We start from the raw sequence: 18736 nt of genomic DNA, 5'->3' as shown, positions 1-18736 counted from the left end.
AATGGGGTAGCTAGAATTAGAACCCAAGCCTTTTTTTAACTTAAAGTTCAAGATCTTTCTGTTATGACTTATTAGCACTTCACAAAAAAATCCTATATAATAAAAGCCTAATAATGCTAAGTGTCTGGTTGACCATTCTACCAATCAAAGCATAATATGGGAGCGGGCCTAAGCCATCAGTCGGACATCCCCCAAAGGCTCCTGGACTGTGAGAGGGTGCAGGCTGGGCTGAGGGACCCCTCCGAGTACATGAATTTCATGCACTGGGCTTCTAGTTTGATATAAAGAATAATATATTGTATGTGTGCTATGAAAATCAGAAAATGCCTAGTTACCAAATTACTTCTATCTTCAACATAGAGAAATCTCAATCCATATCAACTCATGGGAATGGAGACGTAGAGCTATAAATTTGGGAATTAATTAGCACACAGTAGTTAAAAAAAACAAAAGCAATGGGAATATAAAAATCTTCTTGGAGCAATTAAGGATGGAATATGAACAATTACCTGGGAGATTCTAATGTTTAACGGAAAGACAGATTTAGAGGAACCTAAGAAAATACGATGTGAGAAAAATTAAGAAATTGTTCTGCTATGGAAGCCATATGAGAAAATAATTTCAGGAAAGGCTTGATCAAGTGTCAATTACCAAAGAAAAGTCAAGTAAGATGAACATTAGGGGCTAATGGCTTTGGTAAAAGATCACGGATGACATTTTCTAGAGCTTCATAGAGTGATTTGGTGGAAACCTGAACAAGAAAAAAAAAAGGGGCGGGGGGAGATCGCTACTGTAGAAAGTCACTAGAACTTGATGAATTCAGATTGTAGATTCAGCAGCTGGATTAACCTAAAAAAATTGCTGATTTTCTTTAAGATCATTAAAAAATATTATAAGAAGAGGATATAATTTCCTCAGAAAAAAAACAAAAACTAGAGAAATGGTCTTAAATTATCTTTAATTTAAAAGAAGTTTTGATTATTTTAATCACATAAGGTAAAGTGGATAAGACTGGTTTTCCTACTCAGCTTTTACAATGATAAAACTACCTGAAAGAGTTTAAGCGGCTCAAGCAAGATTGAACAGACAATAAATATGCAAGCCAATCTTGAATCTAGTTCTGGTCTTCTAATGTAGAGTCTGTTGTTTTCTCTACTTTTAACACCCTAGTTCTCTTCTGCATGATTTAAAATAGTAATACCCAATTTAGGGAAGATATGACATTTTTACCACTCAAAGCTTAGAAACATTATATTATATCCTAAAAGGGCTCAGGGGAGTAGTTCTCAATAGAGAGAGAGAGAGAGAGAGAGAGAGAGAGAGAGAGAGAGAGAGAGGGAAAGAGAGACACTAATATACACTGGATATACCAGAATCATCCCTGAAAGCTTTATTCAAAATATAAACACTATCTTCCAGTCTCTCAACTAGGATACAGACTCTCTAGGCTAGGGAAGTGGGCCAGGCATGAGTATGTTGAAAAAAATCTCTGCTTCCTTCCCAACCCTAATAAAAGAACCACTAGTTTTAGTTGGAAATCCTACCTAAAGGCAGAGCAACAGATTCAAAATTTAATTTTGACAAGAGATTATGCTGAATATTTTTTTCAAGAAGGATTAAAGTGATAAGAGTACAATTAAAACAGATACACATGTTTTCTGTTACATACAGTATACATACCTTTCCAACATGTCTCTAGTTTCATTGAGTAATTTAATAGTGGTAACGTCTCTAGGAGAAAGCCCACAGGCCTATGAAATTAAAATGCCATACTTTAGATTTCAAATATTAGTATGGGGTTATGATGAAACTAGTCATATTAATAAATACCAGAGTTGATAAAATCTAAGTCTATGTTCTACCAACAAGCAAAAAATGTTAAACTACATAAAAACTATAAATGTGTTTTTAAAAGATAAATCAAAGAAAATCATAATACTTTGTAAATCTTTGTTTATCTGTGCCCTCTCAGACACATTTCTAGCATATATTTGCAAAGAACAAATAGTCCTTGAGGTTGCAGAGGCCTGCGATATTTTTTTCTTTTATTGGAAAGACATTTTATCAGGATATGTATGTGTCTTTTGGATCAATTTATGCTAGTCTGGGGCTGTGTGTGTCCTTTCAATCTGAAGTTTCAGGTTTTAATTCAGGTAATATTTGGCTCACTATTCCTCTTTTCACCTGTTCTTTTGAATCATTTTTTTTTTAGTTCCACACAATTTTAAAATTTGAATTTTAAAATTCCAGAATGCTTTTTAAATACCTTATCATATCTCCTTGACATTATAGCTTGTAAGTTTTCTCCTGTTTCTTTTATTAATTCTGTCCCATCTGTTCTGTTGGTCCATTTTAGCCTCCATCCATCCTACAGGGGTGCCTTAAACAGGTTGCAACTTATTTTTGGCCTTCTCATGAATACAAAATATCTCAACATCTAACAGGTCTATCTTTGGGTCTTTAGGGAGGGGGTGGAAACCTGCAGGCAATGAAATACATGGCATTCTTTGTTCTAATGCTAAGGTATGGCATAGGGACCTTTCTGGTCTTAGGCTTCTGCAGTTGTCAAAAGAGAGATGCATGGGTGCAATCCACTTACATATGAAAAAGCCAATAATTATTTTAAAATGAGATACAGAATCTGCAATCTTTGGCATTGGTGGATAACTGCCTTATTTGTTTCTCAACTGGATGACAACTTCCTTCTGTCCACTTAGATATTGCCATCATTGATTTATTTTAAAAAACAAATGTGATAGTGGTAACTGGCCTGATTAAAATTTACCTTTCTTTTTTGAAAATATATTTTTATTGATTTCAGAGAGGAAGGGAGAGGGAGAGAGCAATAGAAACATAAATGATGAGACAATCATTGATAGGCTGCCTCCTGAAGGTCCCCTGCTGGGAGAGAACCAGAAACTCAGGCATGTGTTCTGACTGGGAATTGAACGATGACCTCCTGGTCTATAGGTTGATGTTCAACCACTGAGTCACAGTGGCCAGGTTAGCTCTATCTTCTGCTACTTTATCTCATAGAAATACAATATTCTCTAGCCATATGAACTAAATTTGTCTCCTGAGTTTCTCACATGTAATGAACATGTCCTATTCACTTTATATCCTGATCATGTATCATAGTATTTGTCACATAACTAATAATAAAAATTTGCTGTGTATCTAAAATTATAAATGTTTCTAACTAGAAATCATATATGAAATTTGTTTTCTAAATTAATGAGTTTTATTTAAATTATTAAAATATATATTTCAAATGCTTACCTTTTAAGAGACTCAGAAATCTACATTTTAAGAGACAATAAAACACTTAAATATATAGAGTAAGAGTTAGGGTTAAACAGTCATGAATTAAGCACCTGAACTGCTAATGGAGTTTCTTCATCTGGCATCATATAATGGCATAATAAAGATTTATATCCATTGTTATTAGTCCAAGAAGAAGAATTATGTTCCTCAACGAGATTTCTAATTTCTTTCAGATTCTGCTCCAAGTCCAAAAGGGACAAAGAATGTTTAAGAGAAACACTAGAAACAGAGAAAAGGAAATTGGGATTAATTGAAACTATATCGTACATCCTACACACACTTTTCCTATCAGGTGACTATCTGAAATCCTGTTTCATCCAGTCAAACTGAAACTGGTGACTGTGAAATCTCTTGAGTAGATTAAGAAATCAACCATCACTTAAAGGACATTATTAGAGCCAAGAAAAATCTTGCTACAGATTTCACAAGAAAATTCCCACTGTAATTATAGACATTATCAGTATAAGTGGGAGATAAAAGCCTCAGAGGCTAATTTTAAAGTAGGTTTTTACCCCACAATCCAAATATTTCTGGTTTGGAAATCAATAAAAAACAATGAAATGTTAAGAGTTTACCCTTACTATCAAAAGGTTGATACAAATGAAGAAAATGGATTCCACAATACAATATCCACAATACCTTACAAAGAATCTCATGAACAACGTTTGTCAAGTTACTAGCTTCACTAGAAATTCTAATTTTTCTTTTATTCATTAGAATAAGAAGTCAGAAAAGCTGAAGCAAAATGCCTCACCTTCCTAAAGTCTTATGCACAGCTTGTTTAATGACAGTGATCAGCTCCGTCAGGCCTATTACAAGAAAACAAACATAAAGCCTTGTTTACTTTTCAAACTCAATAATACAAATGAATGAATTATAATTAGTTTACAGGTCACAAATAAGAATCTTACCATCTCCAAGGAGGTGTTGAATACTTGATAGATATTGCTGTTGGACATCTGGGGGCGCAAGGACTGTCTGTACAAAACAGAAGGTTAAATTACACAATATTATTACTAAATAATATTTTCAGTGTAACTTGAGCTGAGATTTTCAGGACCTGGATTAATAGGCAATATAACACTCTAATATAATCAAAAAGTCTAGTTTCAAAATATAAAAAATAATAATGCTAAAAGTTTATAATTACATGAAATATAAAGATATTTAAAGAAATTACCAATAGTAGTAATATTCAATTAAATTTTGAACCTTTTGAAACAAAGGGCACTATCTATTTAAGTCTATTCAACTCACCGTGCCATTTTTGCCAACTGCTGCATTATCCAGGTAAATATATCCACCAATAATGTTTAACTGGACTCGCAAAAGAACCACCAGCATACATGTACTATATACAGCCACAATACTTCTTGTAAAACCTTCATAGAGGAAAAAAAATCATTTGGTACTCTTACTAAAACACAAATCAATGTGTAAAGACATGAATCATTGCTATGGTTGTTTTCTCATAAGATGACTTAAAAATACATTTGTAACTGTTTCAAATACAAAATATAGCAATTCAAAATATTTCAAAGTCTATCTCATAACTTTTTAATGTACACTAGGTATGATCTCTTAATTAAAACAATAACCAATATATTGGATGAAGGGTTATATATTTTTAACTTTAAAAGGTTAAATAAGAAAGGACTGGGAAGCACGAAGAGCTGCAGCCTCAGAACTCTGGTTTTCCCAGGAAGCTAATTCAGAGTAAAAGAATTTTACTAAGCTTGGAAGAACTCCAGCTTTCAAAGACAGGCAAAGAAGTATGAGCCCATTAAAGGGCTAGGGGAAGGCACAGAAACACAGGGAGACATCTGGAGATGAGGTGTCACAGTAGCATAGAACAGAGTGTTCAAAACAGAGGAGAATGCAAAGGTGTTGACTGCTGCCATGAGGCTAACAGGAGAAAAACGTCCAGTGGATTTAGCAACATAAAAGTTACTACTAATGTTGCAAGATCTGCGGGGGTGGAGACATGGGAGTAGAATCCAGGCTGTAGTGTGTCAAACGGTGAGTGAGAGGGAGGAGAAGGGAATGAAGAAATATTTGGTATTATATGGGAGTGTGAAACTGCATGATAGCTCAAAGGAAATAGAGATTACTATAAAGATTTAATTTATTTTCAAACAGGAAGGCTTAAGCATGATTCAGTTGATAAAGATTAGTTGAATGGATGAGAAAATGTAGGAATGATAGTATGAAGTTATAAGGCATGGATGTATATATGCGCGAGGACAGCTCTTTGCTTCAAACTTTTATTACTAATGAAAGTTTGTACACAATACAAAGTAAAGTTACTGTCTGGGTTGAAATAAAGACTTCTTTAAAGTATAATATTGAAGATATCAGTACCTAATACCTATTTACCTGTGAGAAGGATATCAATTTTGGGAGCTGAGGGAAGAATGTTATGAACTAAATATTTGTATTCTCCCTCCCCCCAAATTTATATATTAAAGGCATATGTAGTCTAGGACAAGTTTACATATTATCATAATAATAATACTACCTACACCATTAACACTCAGTATTTTCTATGACCAGAAACTGACCTACTTTTTTATGAGAATTATTTAATCCTGATAACTCTATGAGATAAAGAAGTCATCCACATAGAGTACAAAATTTTCTCTTTAGAAATATTTTAAGGATGTGCTGCTGTCACAGAGCATGTAAGCTTACTTATTATCTTCAGATCCTCCCATATTTCTAGCTTGTTTGAAGGCCTAAAGAAAAAAAAATAAGAATATATGAAAATAATATTCAGATCATCTAACAGAAAACTTCGCGTTTTATAGCTGTATATTTAATTGTAGTTTATTACAAAAAACAAAGCCCACAAAATATAGTAAAAAACAACTATAATTTTAGTAACCAATGCTAGCAACTATTTGCACTAGCATACTGGTGCATATCCTTCTAGTTTTTTACTCTTTTAGAGTATATGAATATCCTATATGATAAAAGGCTAATATGCAAGTTGACTGAACGACCGGTTGTTATGACATGCACTGACCACCAGGAGGCATACACTCAATGAGGAAGTTGCCCTCTGGTGGTTAGTGTGCTCTCACAGGGGGTGCATTGCTTAGCCAAAAGCCCTGAGCCTGGGCGTACGGCTGGCAAGCGCAGTGGCAGTGGTGGGAGCCTCTCCTACCTCTGTGACAGCTTAGCCCAGCTCCCCATGGGCCTTAGCTGTCAGTCATATATCCCCTGAGGATTCCCGGACTGGGAGAGGGTGCAGGCTAGGCTGAGGAACCCCCCCTCAAGCGCACAAATTTCATGCACTAGGGCTCTAGTATGTATTATAAAATCATGTAGGAAAAACTGAAACAATGTTTATTTCTTTCCCATATTTACCATTTTACATATAATGAAGTAGATCCTATAGTCATTGAAAGGTAAATAATGAAGTTTTTTTATTTTGTTTTGTTTTAAAGTATCAAGACACATGAATTTAAATATATATTTGATGTATCTCAACTCACTTTACTTATTCTTATTGATATTCAAATTGTCCATTTTTTACTATTCAACTTAACTTGTTCCTGAATTCTTTTGACATTACCCCATTTAGTCTTTGATAGCTTCCTTGCTTACTGACATCAAAAACTGTGCGTGTTTATCTTGTTCATTTCTTGCTGTAGACCTGAAATCAGCTATTTCTCCAAGAGTCCTATTTCCTGGTAGCAGGAAAAGGTAGCTTGAGATGGCAACCTTCAATTAAAGATATTCATCACTATTGGGTAACAATTCTAAGCTTCTTCAGCAGACTAAGATAGTACATATATGTGTATTTATAAACACAGTCCTTGGGTTATGTCGAACTCGACATACGTCGTTTCATGGTTACATTGCCATCTCCCATTTATTTATATACAAAAAAAAAGTTCTGTCATTTCGATATATGTACATATGTGCTTTATGTTTTTTATTATTTATTAACCACAAATAAAGGTCAGGAATTGATATCTTTTTTTAAATATTTTTTTTTTTTTTTTTTTTTTTTTTTTTACTGTTTCACTTCATTACTGCTGTGTAAATGCTCCATGTGAGTGATGCAGGTGCTTTGAAGGTAGGTTCTGACTTATGGCGAAAATCACGTTATGTCATAGATCTCCAATGTAATTAGAGGACCTACTGTATACTTATATGAACGTATTTTCAAAGAGATAAAATACATCATGAATTTATACTTGGAATTCTTTAGTGTCACTAAAATGTATTATTATTATTTTTTTTTTTTAAAGGGAACTCTTTTTTTAAAAAATATATTTTATTGATTTTATACAGAAAGGAAGGGAGAGAGATAGAGAGTTAGAAACATCGATGAGAGAGAGTCATCGATCAGCTGCCTCTTGCACACCCCCTACTGGGGATATGCCCGCAACCAAGGTACATGCCCTTGACCGGAATCGAACCCAGGACCCTTCAGTCCCCAAGCCGACGCTCTATCCATTGAGCCAAACAGGTCCTGGCAAAATGTATTCTTAAGAATTAAATTAATCCTTTCAAAGTGTTCTATTTCTTTTATTATAGAATATGTTAAAGCTTCTTTGTCTCCAAAACATCATTGTCATTATCAGTCTTTAGTAAGAATGCTAAGTACTAAAAACAGTAATGGAAGCTTATTTGCTAAACTTACAAAATAAGGCCACCAAATCTTTTCTTTATTTCTGGTCAGCTATTATCATAACTAGTTTAAAGAGAAAATTAATTTGCTTGACAGACTTGTAAGAGACCTTAGTTGACTGAAAACTAATACAAAAACAATTATTATGTATTTAATTACACTTGGTAAGAGTTTAAGCCCCTCTTTATGCAAATGTCTTTCAAATAGACTTTTTTTTTTTTTTTACTTCAATCTGCAAACAGTAATTTCAAATTTAAAGAAAGGTAAGGAAAAATAACACAGATATAAGGAAACAGTGAATTAGAACTGTTGCCCATTTTAAGCTCTTAAGAACGTAAGAAATTCTCCTGTCTGCAATGGAGTAAGAGGAATGACACCTTTTCTTTAAAGCTGTCCAAGATTACCCTTCAAAACTAATCCCTGTTTTCTCTAGCCCAACACATCTTCACACCCAGTTTGCTTTTACATTTTTTTTTAAACCACAGATCAAACATAATATGTCTTGAATTATATTTTATTTCATCTACTTCCTTCCTAGGATGGCAATGTCTTAAAGGGAAAGATACCCTTTGTTAATTATCACAGGGAACCTAGAGCCTTGCAGGAAAGAGTCATCCAGGAAGAAGAATGCCACGGTTTTTATGTTGCTTTTATACAGGTGCTACTCACTACTTCATTTGTCATGCCTCCCCAATAAAACTAAAACTTAAGACAATTAAAATGCAATTTTATTCCCTATTTATGTACACACTAGATGCCTGGTGCACAAAATTCGTGCATTGGGGGGGTGTCCCTCAGCTTAGCCTGCACCTTCTCCAATCTGGGACCCCTAGAGAGATGTCCGACTGCTTGTTTAGACCCGATCCCACAGTCGGACATCCCTCTCACAATCCAGAACTGCTGGCTCCCAACTGCTCGCCTGCCTGCCTTTCTGACTGCCCAAACCGCCAGCCTGATCACCCCCTAACCACTTCCCTGACAGCCTGATTGATGCCTAACTGCTCCACTGTCAGCCTGTTTGCCCCTAATTGCCCTCCCCTATTTATTTATCCCCTATTTATGGACATACATGTGATAAAAAGGATTTATTTGAGAGTAATCTACTGATATGTTTCTTCTTCATATAATTATATGAACTAACGTAAACTGAACTTACATCTGGAAGTAATAGTAAAATTATGTCAACCTCTAACAATGATGAAATTTAGAAGGAAAACTAAAATTACATTTTAATCAGTTAAAAAAAAATTCCAAGTACGCAAATCCATTGTCATTTTGGGAGGTATTCTCTGAATAAAGAAAATGTTTCAAAGAAATTTTCCAGCTTTCTGTTGAAGTTATCTGAGCAATAAATTCCTATGAGCAAAATGAATGAGAATATCTGCTTCACAAGGATATTGTGAAAATTAAATGGAACAAGTGTGAACATTAAATGGGAGCATGCATGTGAGGTATTTGCACTGGCACAGAGAGAGTTCAGCAATAGCACTTTCTTCCCCTGGGTATTGGAGGATGATTACTAGGAAAGTAAATATTTCAATAAGGCCACAATGATTAAAATTTATTTATTGAGACCATTTCTCTCCATCTTGCCTATTAAAATAAGAAGCCACTTTCTTCTGGAGCTCTTCTCAAACTTACATAGCACCACCAAATTAAAATACCCAACACATACTGCCTCCATTTACAAGGTCCTATCTGTGAAAGTGTTGTGTAGCCAGTAAACTGTCATGGTAAGATAAATTATCATTATTGCTGCTCATGTTGTATTTGCACTTCACTTTGTAAATAATACAAAATGTAAGTTCAGGGTGGTGTGGGGCAATGGGGTAATAAGGACACATATGTAATACCTTAATCAATAAATACAAAATAAAATAAAATGTAAGTTCATATGCCTTATTTACCTAAAATACATGTTCACATGATTTACCTCTTAAATTATAAACTCTCTAAGAAGCCCACTGTTTAACATAACTTAGTATCTGGTTCAGAAACACATTCCATAAGAACTCAATAATTACATTTCTGAGTAATGTCAGTGATATAAGATCTATTTATATAAAAACCAGAATACACATAAATAATTGCTTACCCAAATATTTTGTGCATCAAGGTAGAGTATAAATAAATGGACAAAATAAAATATGGCCGAAAACGGTTTGGCTCAGTGGTAGAGCGTCTGTCTGCGGACTGAAATGTCCCACGTTTGATTCCGGTCAGGGGCATGTACATTGGTTGCGGGCACATCCCCAGTAGGGGGTGTGCAAGAGGCAGCTGGTTGATGTTTCTCTCTCATCGACGTTTCTGGCTTTCTATCTCTCTCCCTTCCTCTCTTTAAAAAATCAATAAAATATATTTTAAAAAAATATATGAATTCAAAGATAGAGTTAGTAAATATTTTTTTCCAAATAAGCCTATATTGTAAGCTTTAATTAGAAAGAAAAAAAGAAAGCAAAGATGTTTGAAAATTATTTCAGTTAATTGTACACACTTTAAGTGCAATATATAATTTAAAAAAATGCTGTACCTTGCATTTACCTGTTTTTTAGCAGAGCTGTAAGGCTCTCAGAATTGAGTTGCTGCATTAAGGCCTCTCTCAGTGTTGGAAGCATGGACAGCACTGTAACACAAACAGAAAATAAAAGTCACAAGTGCTATGACTACCTTCCCTGAGAAATGCACATTGTTTTAGGCCATACGACAGGACTGGCAACTAGCAAGGGTTGGGAAGGCCAGGATTAGAGTTTTCAAATTATTATTATTAATGTTAATAAAAATGGATTATATACTAATAAACCATTTATCTACTTATATTAAGTGAACAAAATTTTATGCATACTATAATTATAGCAAAGTAAACAAGTAGACATAGAAAAAAGTATGAGAAGAATTATTCTCAGATGCCAACAGTGGTGGTATCTGGGCTATGGATTATGGATGATTCTTTTTTTTTTCTTTTTCTTTTTTCTGTACTCTCCAAATTTTCTTTACAAAAAAAAACACAAAACTCTATTTCTGATATAATAAAATGATTAAGAACAACATTTTGACCTGTAAAATTCTAGCTAGGTCAGAGCGCCCCAGAGCCTCCAAAAGAAGGCCCAATGCTGGACAGCTTCTTGCATTGCTTCACAGCTTGGCCTCATCTTGGCACCTCCAAACCTCAAACAAAGAGGAGAAATCTGCAGATCTCTCTGTAGCTCCTGCTGGGTGGCCTCAGGCAGAACTAAAGTTGCACCTCTTTGGAGATCCAAGAGCCAGTGTACCCAGTGGTCAGAGTAAGATCATCCAGTTTACAACTCTTCACATCCATAAGAAACACACTCAGAGGGCAGAATCAGTGAGCACCAAAGCCACACTGAAGCAAATCCTGCCCATAAGGGTGTCTCCAGCAAAGAAGTTCTCCCAGTGTAGACACAACTGGTCCTCATAGTCAATTGGCCTGGAGGTCAATTCCTCCCAGTGATAGCAATCAAGGCTTAGCTACAACAAGACTGTGCACACAGCCCACATAGGGGTGCACCAAGAGTATCCACGTGAGGTAACTGGAGAGGCTGAGCCACTGGGCCCTATGGGACATCTAGCACATAAAGCCACTCTATCAACTCAGGGAAGCAGCCAAAATGTGGAGACAAAGAATCAGGTCACAATGAAAGAAATGGAAAGCAAACTACTAGATATAGAGTTCAAAACCATGGTTATAAGATTACTCAAGAATCTTCTAGAAACCTCCAAAAAATATAGTGAAGCCCTCAAGGATATGAAAAAGGACCAATTAGGAATTAAACATACACTGATTGAAATAAAGAATAATATACAGAGATCCAACAGCAGACTAGAGAATTGCAAGTATCAAGTCAAAGATTTGAAATACAAAGGAGCAAAAAACACTCAACTGGAAAAGCAAAAGGAAAAAAGAATACAAAAATATGAAAATAGTGCAAGGAGCCTCTGGGACAACTTCAAGTGTATCAACATCAGAATTATGGGGGTGCCAGAAGAAGAGAGAGAGCAAGATATTGAAAACCTATTTGAAGAAATAATGGCAGAAAACTTTCCCTACCTGGTGAAAGAAATAGACTTACAAGTCCAGGAAGTGCAGAGAACCCCAAACAAGAGGAATCCAAAGAGGACCACACCAAGACACGTCATAATTAAAATGCTAAGGGCAAAAGATAGAGAGAATCTTAAAAGCAGCAAGAGAAAAACAGTTAGTTACCTACAAGGGAGTACCCATACAATTGTCAGCTGATTTCTCAACAGAAACCATGCAGGCCGGATGGGAGTGGCAAGAAATATTTAAAGTGATGAACAGCAAGAACCTACAACCAAGATTACTCTACCCAGCAAAGTTATCATTCAGAATTGAAGGGCAGATAAAGAGCTTCACAGATAAGAAAAAGCTAAAAGGAGTTCATCACTGTCAAATCAGTATTATATGAAATGCTGAAAGATATTATTTAAGAAGAAGAAGAAGAAGAAGAAGAAGAAGAAGAAGAAGAAGAAGAAGGAGGAGGAGGAGGAGGAGGAGGAGGAGGAGGGGGAGGAGGAGGAGGAGGGAAAGGTAAAGATAAAGGCAGGTGAGCAATTAGGAGCCAGTGGTCCAGGGTTGAGAGAGGGATCCTGGATTGGAGAGGGTGCAGGCTGGGCTGAGGGGATCCCCCCACCCCTATGCACGAATTTCGTTCACTGGGCTTCTAGTGATAGATAAGGCCCAATGGGATGAAGCCTGCCTGCAGCCTTACTTCCTATCACTCTTTTACTGCTCATTATACTATTTCTTGAATGTGCCATACTTGCTCCCACCTCAGGCATTTTGGCTTTTGCATAGCTTCCTCCAATGTATCATTTGGTTTCTCGACACCTGACTCTCCTGATTACCTTATCTTAAACAGTAATTCCACCCTTCCCACAGTTTTATTCTCTTCATAGAAGTTGTCACTGCTTAAGGTTACTTATTTGAGGATTATCATGTTTTTCTCTCAGTAGCACATAAACTCTGAAGGTCAGGGATCTTTTCTTTTTTTTTTTAATTGTTCATCTTCTGTTTTCCAAAAAAAAGTGTTGGGTACCCCAAATTATTTGCTGAATGAATAAATAAAATGAATGAATGAACAATTATATTGTATATTGATTTTTTAAAATCCATATGTATTTCAGTTAAATCATGAATTAAATACTTGCTAAATTTTACTATTCTTCTTTTGCCTTTTCTGTCCTGGAGGTATAAAAATGAAAATAAATCATTAAATAACTTTGTACATGTGTAAATATTTCTCTGGCCTTACCTGTCATATTGCAAGTCCTTTGGTTACTTTCAAAATGATACTGTCGTCGTGCTTGAGCAATATATTCTGCAGCCTCCTTTTCTTGTATTTCTCTGATTTTCTTCTGTCCGTATTTCCCCAGGATATAGACTCCTAAAATTGTATAGTTAAAACAACCTAGTATATTAATATAACAACTAGTATATTAAATATTCCAAACAGTATTTTAACCTGGTTTATTAAAATATAATGCTTATATTAGCAAAATGCTAAAAATTATAACTTTTAAAAATCTAAAATAAAGAATTATATAAGAATTTTAACTTAAAGATAAGGTAAAGGAGACTGTCATTTTAACAGCCAAAGACAGACAGGTACATAAGGACTAGGTCTGAAAAACAAAGGAATTAAGTCTACAAAGTCTTTAACTGGTGATATTCTAAATGACCAGCAATAGGAAACTGCTTAAATAAATTACTGTCTATCCATACAATGGAATCTGATATAGCTATTAAAAACCACATTACAAAACAGTTAACGACTCAAGGAAATATTCATTATATTGTAGATGAAGTCTTTCTTTTTAATGTAAATAAGAAGTCTTTCTTTTTAATGTAAGCAACTGCACAAAAGCACAGATGAATTTTAATTTTTAATAAAAGAGTAATATGTAAATTGACTGTACCTCTGCTACACCAACAAGCCACACCCACCAGCCAATCAGGAGTGAGTAAGCAAATTAAACCCAACCAAGATGGCTGTGGCCACAGAGAGAGTAGGAGGCTTGGGTTTCCCCAGCAATGGAGGAAGCCAAGCTTTCCGCCTGCCCTGGCCTGCCTTGGCCTCCGCTTAAGGCTACAGAGTTTCAATTATAGAAGATAAAGAAATCCCAACAAAAATGGTGGCAGCCACAAGACCAGAAAGAGCAGGAGGCTTGAGTTGCCCCTGGTGATGGAGGAAGCCAAGTTTCTGCAGCCCTGGCCTGCCTTGGTCTCCGCTTAAGGCTACAAAGTTTCAATTATAGAAGATAAATAAATCCCAACAAAAATGGCTGTGGCCACTGAGCAAGGAGGAGGCTTGGTTCTGCTGAAGGCTACAAAGTTTCAATTATAGAAGATAAATAAATCCCAGACACTGGGGCCCCCCCTGCTTGGGTTGCCAGGGGGTGTGGCCAGCCAAAACCACAAAAGGCCCCTTCCCCAGGCCGTCCCACGCCCCAGGGGAACCTCCACCCTGATCCAGGACACCCTTCAGGGCAAACCAACCGGCCCCCATCCATGCACCAGCCCTCTATCCTATCTAATAAAAGAATAATATGCAAATTTACCATCACTCCAACACACAATATGGCTGCCCCCATGTGGTCGAAGATGACTGCTCCCATGTGGACACAAGATAGACAGCAGGGAAGGGCAGTTGGGAGGGACTAGGTCTGCAAGGTGGGTGATCAGGCCAGCAGGGAAGAGCAGTTGGGAGAGACAAGGCTGCAGGGCAGGGCAGCTGGGGGTAAACGGGCCGGCAGAGGGAAGTTGGGGGGCGACTGGGCCTGCAGGAAGGGCAGTTGTGAGGAACCGAGGCCTGCAGGGGAGAGCAGTTGGAAGGGGGGTGACCAGGCCTGCAAGGGAGGGCAATTAGGGGTAACCAGGCCTACAAGGGAGAGAAGTTAGGGGTCACCAGGCTGGTAGGGGAGTGGTTAGGTGATCAGGCTGGTAGGCATAAGCAGTTATGGGAAATCAGGCAGAGGCAGGCGAGCAGTTGGGAACCAGCAGTCTTGGATTGTGAGAGAGATGTCTGACTGCCCGTTTAGGCCTGATCAGGCAGTCAGACATCCATGGAGGGGTCCCAGATTAGAGAGGGTGCAGGTTGGGTTGAGGAACACACACCCCCGTGCACAAATTTTGTGTACCGGGCCTCTTGTAATAAATAATTATCATTGTTGAATAGTTGGATAGCAGGTGATTTTTTTCTTCTGTTAGCTCCTCTGTATTTTTCATTTTTTTCTTCAATCAATATATAACATTAAAAAAAAAATAAGATAAAATGTACCACCAAAAAGGACATTGGGATTTCAATGAACCCATAAAACAAGTTTATCATACTGTTTTACTTATGCCTTGCTAACAGATGTTTTTGTGTATGACAGAATTTGCTTCATTATAACCTGGCAAACAAGGCTATAGAGGAGTAACTAATCCTTATCTATCTCCAACTGCCTAGGGCTCCTAACTAAAAAGAACCTAATAATTGTGCATGACCTAAATAATTGAATTTGGTCTGTTTGTCACAGATGGGGAGGAAGCATTCCTCTTGGAACTCTAAAGCAAACACATATCCTGAATTATTTTTGCTAACGTAAGCATTATATCGAGTCTAGTAATAATTAATGTCGTTTTTAAACATTCGTTTAAAATCTTGCTTGGCGTTGACTTGTATTGACAGAACCTTCAAACACGTGGTATCTACAGAACGTGTGAAGTGCAATTAACAAGTTTTGCTTGAAAAAGTTTGTGTTTGGTTTGGTTTTTGTTGCAAAACTAGGGCTAAGAAGATGGCAGATAAAGAGCATATTCGGCACTGCATGCTTTACGAGTTCCAATTAGGAAGAAAAGCAAGTGAGGCTGCAAAAAACATCTGTAGTGCTCTTGGTCAAGATGCAGTTAGCGCCAGAAAATGCCAGCGTTGGTTTGAGAAATTTCGCGAGGGAAATTTTTCGTTAGATGACAAGAGTGGTCGAGGCCGTGTGTCCAATTTTGATCAAGAAGCTCTTCAAGCTCTTTTGGTGCAAAATCCTCAAATTACCCAACAAGAGCTTGCGACAACTTTAAATTGTTCACAGAAAACAATTTCCAATCAATTGCGTGCACTTGGCAAAGTCCAAAAGTTTGGAAAATGGGTTCCTCATGAGTTGACCGACAACAACCGTAATCAAAGAGTCACAATTTGCAGTTGATCTGTATAATATTTTTTTCAGCTTGTTTTGTACTCTAATTATTTGTATATTTGTTGCTATATTGTAAATGTGTGCCCTCCTGCCCGAATTCATACCAGTATATTGATATCCTAACGCCTGATATGAGGGTATTTGAAGTTGGGGTTTCTGGAGGTGTTTAGGTAATGAGGGTGCAGCCCTTCTACGTGGGATTAGTATTCTTATGAAAGGGTTTTCACAGTGCACCTTCTGCCATTGAGGCTACAACTAGTGTGCAACCTGGAAGGAAGCCCCCAATTAACCACTCTGACACCCAATCTTAGACTTCCAGCCTCCAGAACTGTGAGAAATAAGTTTATGTTGTTTATAAGCCACCCAATCTGTGGTATTTTGTTACAGCAGCATGGATGGACTAAGACACTTCTCATTTCTACCAGACTATGAAGTCTGTGAAGACAAAGCAGTGTAGTGTGGAAAGAGAATGTGATTTGAGGTCTAACACACTCAGATTTAAATTCTAGCTTCCTTCTTAGCAACTCTGAGACACTGGGCAAGTTTCTTAAATTCTTAGGGCTGTAGTTCCCAAATTCTTGAATGGGATAGCAATAACTATCCTGTTGTCATCCCCACTGAAGACAAGAGCTTAGCACAAAATGGTAACTATTGGAAATCTCTGTAAATCCTCTATTTCCAATTATATTACTTTGATAAGTACTATAGGCACTTGATTAATATTTCTTGAATTAGATGAACTGAAGTGTAACATGTTATAGGACCTTTTCCTTGAAGCAGAAAAAAATGAGGTCATAAGGTCATCTACTTTGTCTTTTAGATTAACTTTTTTTGTTATAAAGCACTAAGATTATTTTCTTTGTCTCTCTGAACCTTGTCTTTCTTTTTCATTCCTCTCAATTTGTAACTATAAAGTTCTCAATAGATTTTTGACAAGATCTATAACTACCTCTGAAGTTAGATCTTTTGCTTTCCCTACGATTTACTCCTAATGTAGCATTAGATTTTTCCATAAATTTTGAAGGTATACCAGTCTTTCTGAAATTGCTAAAGAGAGATTCTTTCATTTCCTTTTGTGGTGGCAAACATATTTTATTTATACTTCTTCCAACACACATATATCTTTAGCTTCTAAATAAAATGGATTCCACAGTCTTAGCATAATCTAAATACACATTAGATGCCAGTGGCTGAATATATGAGAAAACACATTTTATCAGTAAAATTTTGTTCCAGAAAATTTCATTATAAAATTATGACAGATCTCAGAGACTTGAAAAAGCCTCTCTCCTTGCCTGATCAAACTTTCAAGAATCAACATATCTAAATCACTGATGCTAAGAGTATTGTTAATTTCAAATTGTTTGGGGGGTAATAATAGAATATAACCTAATAATAGTAAAAGAAAAGCAACCCTACTCCTTGGGAAATTTTTTTTTTTTACATGCTTCTGTAACCAAAAGCATGTGGTTAGTGATATTTCTCAAAAAACTCAAAATCTATAAATTTCTTTACAGCCCTACATTTTCTTCTCCTATAGCTCACCAGGCGTTTTATTCTCTCCTTTACATTCCTGCTAGTTATGAAATGACTGCCAGATGATGAAAAAGGCTCCCAAGATTGTTATCTGTTTCTAAATCTCCTTTCAGCCTCTGCAACTCGGTACTGTGTGGGCAATGATCACAACCCTGAGGAGCCCGAGGAAGATGGCACATCCAGAAAGCACCGACTTACTTCACAATTCACTGCACACTTCGTGTTCTTAAAAATAGCAGAAACGGAGCTAACATATCGACCTGTGCTTTTCTTGTCTAGTGTGTATCTTCCTGCCCTTCTGTACAAGTGTGCTATTTCCAAACGTTCCAATAAAACAACACTTGGTGTACAGAGTCGAGGTAACTCCTAGAATATTATGATGACACTTGTACGAAGGGGGAAATCCAAGCTAAGCACCGGGAGCTTCAAACAGAAACCCAGAACCTCAGGAAAAACAATAGAAGAGCATTCAACAACAACAACAACATGTGTCTATACGAGAATGGTGCCTTGAAACAGAAACTTAATCGCGGGGAGTTCTCCCAAGGTCCGTGAGAATAAAGGACAGGCGACCAACAGAGTAAGGGGCAGCGTCAGGGCGAAGGGCTCACCCTTCACAATCGGGGGGGATGGAAAGTACCCGGAGGTTCGTCGCCCTGCTCCCCGTAAGATGGTTGAACGACTCCGCTCTACACATGCCAGACTGTGGTCCCCGGCCTCTCTGCTGCAGAAGACAATCTCCTCGCTCCCATCCCCTCCTCCCAACGCCCCGTTCCAAGAACGCTGTCACCCACCTCCGAGGACCGTGCCCAGGAAGATACATTTCTTTTTGTGACGTTTGAGAAAATTCCACGTCGATCTCAGCATCTTCGGGCCCTGGAGGTGCGGGCTGCCTAGGGGTAGGGGTAGGGGTGGGGGTGGGGGGTTGCACTAGGAAACGGTTTCTCTGTCACCTGCCCTGGACCACCGACCCGGCAGGAACGCCGTGGTCCCGGCTGGGTGCGCTCCAGAAATCCCCAACAC

General features: G+C 37.2%; 2 protein-coding genes across 4 annotated transcripts in view; one reads left to right on the top strand and one right to left on the bottom strand.

Annotated features, from left to right (window-relative positions):
• Nucleotides 1-7002, top strand: part of FUCA2 (alpha-L-fucosidase 2) — a 25429-nt gene extending 18427 nt beyond the window's left edge. The window contains exon 7 of the mRNA XM_045573211.1: nucleotides 6981-7002. Coding sequence (XP_045429167.1) covers nucleotides 6981-6986 — 6 coding nt within the window. The 3' untranslated portion in view covers nucleotides 6987-7002. The remainder of the gene's footprint in view (nucleotides 1-6980) is intronic.
• The window catches only part of PEX3 (peroxisomal biogenesis factor 3), a 23086-nt gene extending 4350 nt beyond the window's left edge, over nucleotides 1-18736 (bottom strand). For 2 of the 3 annotated variants that reach the window (XM_036413388.2, XM_036413389.2), the window contains exons 1-9: nucleotides 18508-18736; nucleotides 13258-13389; nucleotides 10508-10589; nucleotides 6016-6059; nucleotides 4582-4706; nucleotides 4236-4302; nucleotides 4079-4133; nucleotides 3375-3543; nucleotides 1681-1751 (exon numbers count right to left, since the gene is read on the bottom strand). In XM_036413388.2, coding sequence (XP_036269281.1) covers nucleotides 1681-1751; nucleotides 3375-3543; nucleotides 4079-4133; nucleotides 4236-4302; nucleotides 4582-4706; nucleotides 6016-6059; nucleotides 10508-10589; nucleotides 13258-13389; nucleotides 18508-18580 — 818 coding nt within the window. In that variant the 5' untranslated portion in view covers nucleotides 18581-18736. The remainder of the gene's footprint in view (nucleotides 1-1680; nucleotides 1752-3374; nucleotides 3544-4078; nucleotides 4134-4235; nucleotides 4303-4581; nucleotides 4707-6015; nucleotides 6060-10507; nucleotides 10590-13257; nucleotides 13390-18507) is intronic. The other variant, XM_045573213.1, reaches the window with a different exon arrangement.

The sequence above is a fragment of the Pipistrellus kuhlii genome, unplaced genomic scaffold (genome assembly GCF_014108245.1).
Source record: "Pipistrellus kuhlii isolate mPipKuh1 unplaced genomic scaffold, mPipKuh1.p scaffold_m20_p_5, whole genome shotgun sequence".
Classification (NCBI taxonomy): Eukaryota; Metazoa; Chordata; class Mammalia; order Chiroptera; family Vespertilionidae; genus Pipistrellus; species Pipistrellus kuhlii.
Note: the sequence above shows the minus strand (reverse complement) of the source record. Positions and strands in the feature narration are given on the sequence as shown.